The sequence below is a fragment of the Ascaphus truei genome, chromosome 12, assembly GCF_040206685.1.
Source record: "Ascaphus truei isolate aAscTru1 chromosome 12, aAscTru1.hap1, whole genome shotgun sequence".
Lineage (NCBI taxonomy): Eukaryota > Metazoa > Chordata > Amphibia > Anura > Ascaphidae > Ascaphus > Ascaphus truei.
Window position 1 is genome coordinate 51,694,257 of NC_134494.1, and position 8,338 is coordinate 51,702,594.

The following is an 8,338-nucleotide window of genomic DNA, read 5'->3' on the forward strand; positions in this document are numbered from 1 at the left end:
GCACACAATGTGTCACCTTTTAACTCAAAAACCATGTAACGATACCATGTGACATCACATTGTCATGGCAACGCGTCGCCACGTGACGCTGTAGGAGGAGGTAAGAGGCCATGACACTCTCTCCCCAGTCAATCAGTTTAATTGTTGTGGGGAAGAGAGCTGGGCCTCTGTAACCGCAGCAACCCCCCTCCCCCTCAAATTTGCTGTCCTAAGCACAGGCTTTGTAGGCCTCTGCCTAAATACGTGTGTGTGTGTGTGTATATATATACAGTATATATATATATATATATATAATCAGTGTGTGTTCTGTATAGAATCATCGTCGTCAGCCCTTGTCGATAACACTGCTGAATGGAGGCTTCCCCCACCCGATCTACCAGGAGCTGTAGTTGTAAGCGTCTCTTCTCCATGTTACTGGTTTCCTCATTTTCAGATTTCATCCTCATATACACACACTCACACACACACACATACACACACACACACACACACATACACACACACACACAATATTCTGAACCAGTGGTTCTTCAGAGCTATTTATATGCTTTCTTTATTATTGTTCATGACATTTGTTGGATTATATCAAGGAGATTTTAAGAACGCATTGATTACTTCTCTCCCGAACATCTTTTGGGCATTAAGTGTGTTTCATTATTAATTCTTTATTTCTTTTATCCTTTTTAGTTTACACCTGACCAAATTGCCGGGAAGGATGTTAGGCAGCTCCGAATAAAAAAGGTAGATATCACGGAGTGGAGACCAATGGTACATACAGCCCCACAGTTATTCAGAAAGGTCTTTTGACATATTTTGTTCCAACTAATGCTACAACATTTCATAAACATACTCGGCTACTATCAGAATCTCATGAAAATAATATAAGCTTTTACCCTCGTGGATGTGTCGTGTGTTCCTGATATTGAAGCCGAGGAGTGTGACATCCAATGTAAAACTATACATCCGGGTCACTTGCAATTGGTAAAAATGTAACCTGTGGTTGGAGTTAAGAGCATATGAAAACCAAGATACCTGGCACATATGCCTTCTTAGAAGACTAACTACAGTATCTTAATGGAAAATACACATTCCTGGTGTTGCGTTACCTGCAATCCTGCTTTGCTTCTTGACATAGAGGTCCTGCACTTGATAACTAACCCACTGGGTTGCTTTACATTATTAATTTTAATTGACGGAGGCCTATGTAAAAAAAAAATGTAGAAAGAAAAGTATCTTTGGTTAGTAACGCATTAAACTCTTAAGTGCATTTGGGAATCTTTCACTTTCTGTGTATTGCATTAAATTCTTCTCTGAGGCTGAAGGCGCTGCATGTTAGCATTGTCTTACAAGCTGGGCAACATTTGCCATTGACCAATGTTCTTTCCACAGGAGGGAGCGCTGGATCTCGCCGTTGAGGGAGGAATACAATCACCTATTGGGAAAATAGTGGTTTCTTCCATTTATGATGGGGGAGCAGCAGACAATCATGGTGAGTTAATCATGAGAGCTTGCATGATTGATAATGGATATTTTTAAAGAAGCACCCTTTTACCTCAATGTGTACTTTACTCACTGATACATAGCCAACTGAGCAGCTCTATGCAAACTGAGTTGTCTGGTGTTAATTTGTGCTGGAGTCCAATGAACTGTAAGAAATGCGCTAATTGCATAAATTCAACAGAGCTCGTCGCTATTTATCCTTTATAGGTTGGTGTGCTGGCATTGTATCAGCAAACCACATTATCGGCTCTGCAGCACTCTTGTACGGATGCAACAATGCTGTCTGATGGTTAACAGAAGTGTGTACCGCTTCCTAAGTAACCAATAAAAAGCCTAACTGAATCCATATCACTGTGAGAATTTAATCCAGCGTTTTTGATTTAAGCTGCACGTCTTTATGGCCTGTAAAACTTAACGTACTTGAAACAGCATCTTGCTAATGGCAAGAGTTCTCTAATATCTGGTTTATAATGCTAGTGGTGTCTTATATATTACAAGGTCACTGTGAGTCAATTTCTGCCAACTACAAACGATTCAATCAGATGCTATCCTAGCAATACTATTTGTCAACCATCGGTCAGATAATATGTTGTGCTCTATACTGTATATGAGATTATCACTATATAAGAATATTAGAAGATATTGCGGTATGAACACTCATTGGAATTAAATATAGCAGCCCACATTATTTAACCTTTTTGTGCAAATGGAAGTTACCATCTATAAGTACTGAGAAAATTGGTAGTGGTCCTGTATTTTGTGGCATTCTAGATTGGTAGGACCACCAGCATAAGAAAAAACTTAGCATTAAGTACCAAATATAAATGTATTAAGTTACACCAATCACTACACTTACCTCCGCCCTGATGTGTAACTACCTACAGTCTCATTCAAGGGTAATAATGGGATCTCATTGCAATCTATCCCTCACTTACTGTAAGTCTGAGCATCTCCGATGGTTTAAAATACTTTTAACACATATTCTGTGTGCAAATACTTTAAACACTCTAATGTACTAATAAAGGATATATTTTATAGGTTTTTTCCCCCCACTGGAGTGCGCCATAAGTGAACTTTTATATATGTGGCATTATCTCTCATATATGCCCCTCTTTTGTCTGCTGTACAGTATGCAGTGTGTGCTGGGTCACTGCCACACCCCACATTCCATTAGGATGTGTAGTGGGTTATAGAAATGTATTGGATAATCTGAGTAGTTGAGCGCTTCTTTGATATAAGTGTCCCAGAACACCTTTGTACAATTAGGATAAGAGAGACAGCACGATTATTTTAACCCCCTTCGTTTTTCCACAGACTGGGGAATAAGGATAAGTTTAAGGAATTTCATAAAAAAATGTATTTATTACTTTCAACACAGAACATGGCGCTGGACTACAGTAGTGTGTATTTAGTTATATGATGGTCAGCAAACTTTTTCAGCAGCTTTCTGCAGTTATTTAGGGGAAATCACCAGTTCCTGTGAAAGCATAAGTAGCCTACAAGCATGAATTAATTATTAAAAAAAGGGAACAAAAGAGTACAGGGTTCTGGGGGTTTCTGTTTTTTATAATTCTGCATTCTGTCTCTTGCAGGTGGAATTGTAAGAGGGGACGAGATACTGGCAGTCAATGGAAAGATTTTAACTGATGTCACGCTAACAGAAGCCCAAGCAACTCTATCCAAAGCTTGGAATATGGGAGGGGTATGTTATTGTGCGTTGGATCCATGGAAAAAGAAGATCTGTTAATGCAAAGGATCGGGCACATTTCCTAATTGTATTAAAGTTCCCGTTTTTAATGCCATAGCCAATGTTGTGTGACTGTAAATGTTGCGTTTTTATTCCTGCAGGACTGGATAGACTTGGTCATAGCTGTGTCTCCACCCAAGGAGTATGACGATGAGGTGTAAGTACCCTAATATTTCTCAGATGTACTGTATGGCATGATTGAAGCTCAATGAACAGAGATAGTTAATCTGTAACAGTTATAGAATTAACTCCTATTGTGTGTCTTTTAAAGACTACATTACAAGTCATCTTTTAATAATAATTACAGTTTGTCAGGCTGCAGTTTAGTGATAAATTAGAATTATCTACATGCTGACAGATTTAGTTTAAAAATGAAAAATGTAATGAAAGAAAATAAAATAATTGTATCTGCTTTCCATAAATTGTATTATATGAAATCTAAGCGTATGGCTGATATTAAAAACCAAGCTGTGATTTGTAAAAAAATAAATACTTACTTTTTATAACCTCGTTCCATTTAAATAGAGTACAAATGTGCGGTACTTTTATAATCCATTTGTCCATATTCTGTCCTAAGTGCCACCGTCTCTAGGGAACAATCCACTCTTTATGAATTCAAAATATATTGCCAAGCATGGACCCACCAACTCTATGCTTCCATATTCTATGTTTAGCCATCCTGCCACATCTACACCAAGGCCAACCAGGGACCTGTTTGCTGTATACAGGCAGGGGTTTCTCCTGCAGAGGCCGTAGACTCCACAGTAATCCATCGTGGAGAACACAGAGACCCGGGTTGTCCTATGCAGTGTGACAAGCACAGTGCAGTTATTTGGACTGTTGTTCTAATCGCAGTGGTTTCCATCATTTTTTGGCTAAGGAACCCCAAGTGAGATTCTGAGGACCCCCAACCCTCTCTAATAGCGACTCTGAGATCAGATACATTGTAAGGAACCCCAACCCTCTCTAATAGCGTGCGTGAGATCAGATGCATTGTAAGGAGCCCCAACCCTCTCTAATAGCACGTCTGAGATCCGATGCATTGTAAGGAACCCCAACCCTCTCTAATAGCGCGTCTGAGATCAGATACATTGTAAGGAATCCCAACCCTCTCTAATAGCGTGCCTGAGATCAGATGCATTGTAAGGAGCCCCAACCCTCTCTAATAGCGCGTCTGAGATCGGATGCATTGTAAGGAATCCCAACCCTCTCTAATAGCGTGCCTGAGATCAGATGCATTGTAAGGAGCCCCAACCCTCTCTAATAAGCGCGTCTGAGATCCGATGCATTGTAAGGAATCCCAACCCTCTCTAATAGCGTGCCTGAGACCAGATGCATTGTAAGGAGCCCCAACCCTCTCTAATAGCGCGTCTGAGATCGGATGCATTGTAAGGAACCCCAACCCTCTCTAATAGCGCGTCTGAGATCGGATGCATTGTAAGGAACCCCAACCCTCTCTAATAGCGCGTCTGAGATCAGATACATTGTAAGGAACCCCAACCCTCTCTAATAGCGCGTCTGAGATCAGATGCATTGTAAATTCTTCTGTATTTGATACAATTTTCAATTGACCAGAGAATTGCAGGGAACCCTTTATAGATGCCCGGGGAACCCAAGGGTTCCTAGGAACACTGGTTGAAAACACTGCTCTAATGACTCATATTGGTATACAAAAGAGATTTCTATGCTGTATACTGTACGGTGGAGGTTTTTTTGTCACTTTTTTAACCCACCATAACATATTTAATGTATGGTTGTAACCTATCCCAGCTTCAAATTGCAAAGCCAGTATAACCAGCCTACACTAAAGAGACCCAAAAGGTTGTGTAACACCCCTTCCCTACCCCTAAGGGAAACTGCAGGCTAAGCCTCCGCTAGTGGGGAGCCTGGGTGAATGGGTGCAGCACCTCCACCCGTGAGGATCCCAGCGTTGGCGGGATAGCTCCTCATGGAAATCGGTATACTTACACTGTATACCCCAAATAATCACACTCACAATACGGTATACAATACTCCGCTACAGTGTGGGACTGCCTGGGGCCTAGGGGTAAGGTACGGTCCTCTGTCCCGCAGAGGTGATTCTCCTCTTAGAACCTTTCTTTCCGGCAGCGCCAACAATAACATGGCCGCCACCGTGCTACACACAGTTTATCATATACATGCGGCACCAACCGCAAGATGGCCGCCGCAACTTCCCCCAATCCTCCCGAGCCACGGAACTGTCTCCCTACAGAGGTAAGGGAAGTACCCTGCTACACGTGGAACAGCTATCTGTGGGTAGATTTACTGGCTATGCAATTCTTTAACCCAGGCTGTGCTGAAAAGCTGTGTAATGCGGCAGGCATACATTTATAGGGGTCAACGTCAAAATGAATTTGAAGTAAAAGGTGATGGTCTGTACTCATTTACATATAATTTCCCAGAATCCTGTGCTGCAGTGGAAGCACTGCATGCTAAGAGATAATAGTGGAAAGCATGGCCGCAGACCTGACTGAGACATGTGAATGTGCGCACATGTGATATTTGCAGTTACTGTAGCTGAGAGTATTCCTCCACACACACACACACACACACACACACACACACACACACACACACACACACACACACACACACACACACACACACACACACACACACTCACTGTAAGCTCAGCAGAACCCAAACCCACTACACTACATATATGTGTGCCAAAAAGGAGTGCTGCTGAAATTGTGACCTCCTGTATTATAACAAAAGACACAAAGCCTCAGTACTTACAGTTAATACTTAACCGTTTTTCTTTTTGTTTTCAAATAACATATATGTTGTAAGAAAGTGTTACAGGTCTCAATGCACTGAGTAGTGTAAGTAAGCAGAACTGCGCACTCGTTCACTTACTTGTGTTCAGAACACTCTGTGAGATTGCTCACACGGCATAAAACAGATAATATCTGCATTCTAATCCATTGTTTTCTGACAGTCCGTTTCTTCTTCTTTTTGTAGGACTTTATTTTAAAGCAGAAGAAACGATGCAAAGCGATGGGGAGAGAAGAGCCCTGTGTTTCTGAGAGCGGCTCTGAGAGCGGAAGGACCAGCTGCCCTTTTACATTGTACCATTGTACCATACATGGCTGCAACGTAACAAAGGAAACGGATCACCTTCGCTTAATATGTGAAAACTGTGCTACCTGATGGCACTTTTTTGAATTGTCTGCAATCACAGGGTAATTACTTGATCGATACATTAATTACAGCAGCGGTGCGCAAAATGGGGGCTGCAAGACTTTTTTTGGGGGGGGCGCGACTCAATTACCCAGCTTCCGTGTTCCCTCATCTCCATGATACGCAGCGTCAAATGATGCCGTGGGGCCATGTGACGTGATGTCACATGATCCCGTGGCATCATTTACGCCTGTTGCCATGTAGATGTAGCGTCAAATGACGCAGTGGGGGTCACGTGATGTCACATGACCCCAAAGCGTCATTTGACGCCGCAAGGGGGCGCGACACGGGGGAGCAGGCGGGTGGGGGGGAGGTGCAGCGCAGGAAGTTTGCGCACCCCTGAATTACAGAGTAATCAGGTTGGTCCCGGAAATTGTTCGATTCCTTATGGGCCTGTGATACATTTTATAGTACTAACACAGCAACTTTTTCTAAGTCTTTTATGTGAGCTTTTGAGACCATGTGAGGTGCCCCAGATATTAATGAAGAGAACTCTTGAATTCTTGCAGAAGGGCATATAACAATTATCACACGTTATTAGTATGCAAATTAGTTGGTATCTGTTCAATGAGCTATGATATTTAGTACTATCATACATATGTAAATAGAGCTGACACATTAATAAACATATATCTGTTAATAGTTCAACTGTGTGCACTCAAACTGTGTTAAAATTGCATCTCTACTCAACCTAGGCTTCATATTTTATGGAGTGAGAAGGTCAAAAGTATGCATTACACAAAACTTTTTCCCAAAATGCAATGCGCATGGATCACTGCACATAAAAACACATTTGAAAAAATCGCGCTTCCCATGCTTGGGAGAAACAAGTATGAGTTACAGTACTGACCATTGCACTTCTGGAAATGAATCAATGGCAAACATATTTTTATTATGTATTCCCATCTCATTAAATCGGTTTTGAAACCCTTGCCAAACAAATACCTAAAGTCATCTACGTCTCAACAGTCCGCACCACTCATTACCAAGACTGTTACTTGGAACAATGACATGGTGCTGCTTATATTCCGTTCATTTACAGCTGCACATATGCACGGGGGTTATAGATTACATACGTATTGTGTTTCTCTACTTTAAAAAAAGCTACTTTATTAGATGTTTACTTTTTAAATCTATTAGACTAGAACGGGCACTTTCATTCCTGCAGAACATACTTCTGACTCCATACTCTCTACTTAGACCCTTTATCATAAATATTCATTCCAACTTCAGCAGTCATCATCATCAACCCATGTGTGTAGCCCTAGCTCAGACATTGCAAATGTAGCCATGCCAGGTGTGGCTACCAGTCTGCCCTCGCAGGCCCGCAAGCCCTGGTAAGAGCAGGCAGTGCAGAACCAATTATGGGGTTTTCCCCACAAAGGCAGCTTCCCTTGAGTGACAGAGGGGGAGGTGGAACAAGGTCTGTGTTCTGCCCAATCCTGGGTTCAGACCTAGTACCTTTCCCCTGCTGTACTTAAGGGAGTTGCAACCCCAAATTCATTAGTGTCTCTACCGTTGAGAGAAACAAGGTATCACACAGGACTGCTGTGCACTGGCAGGCCCAGGTCCTCTTCCCTAAGGGGGAGAATGAGTGATTACCTTTTCCCCCGGTCCTGCTAAAGGGCAGGGGAAGAGCAGGGACTGCTGGGACCCTTGACCCATAGTGAAGGTCCAGGGACCATCCTAAGGTTGGAGACCAGAGCAGTGACTGTATTGGGACTGCCTTGATACTGTGTGTGTGCAGAAGAATAAAACCGGTTCCAGTTATCTATACCTCCCGCCTGGTGTGTAATCTTTCTGGGGGAGAGGAAACTGGTTCCACTGTGGGAGATTGCCTCCACACATCTGGAGCCTACAGCAGATGGAGGTGCTGTGTACCATGGA

General features: G+C 42.4%; 1 protein-coding gene across 4 annotated transcripts in view; it reads left to right on the plus strand.

Annotated features, from left to right (window-relative positions):
• Window positions 1-7,099, plus strand: part of USH1C (USH1 protein network component harmonin) — a 92,780-nt gene extending 85,681 nt beyond the window's left edge. For all 4 annotated transcript variants that reach the window (XM_075567703.1, XM_075567704.1, XM_075567705.1 and 1 more), the window contains 5 exons: window positions 688-741; window positions 1,390-1,489; window positions 3,093-3,202; window positions 3,349-3,404; window positions 6,233-7,099. In XM_075567703.1, the coding sequence (XP_075423818.1) occupies window positions 688-741; window positions 1,390-1,489; window positions 3,093-3,202; window positions 3,349-3,404; window positions 6,233-6,245 (333 nt within the window). In that variant the 3' untranslated portion in view covers window positions 6,246-7,099. The remainder of the gene's footprint in view (window positions 1-687; window positions 742-1,389; window positions 1,490-3,092; window positions 3,203-3,348; window positions 3,405-6,232) is intronic.
• The last annotated feature ends 1,239 nt before the right edge of the window (window positions 7,100-8,338 follow it).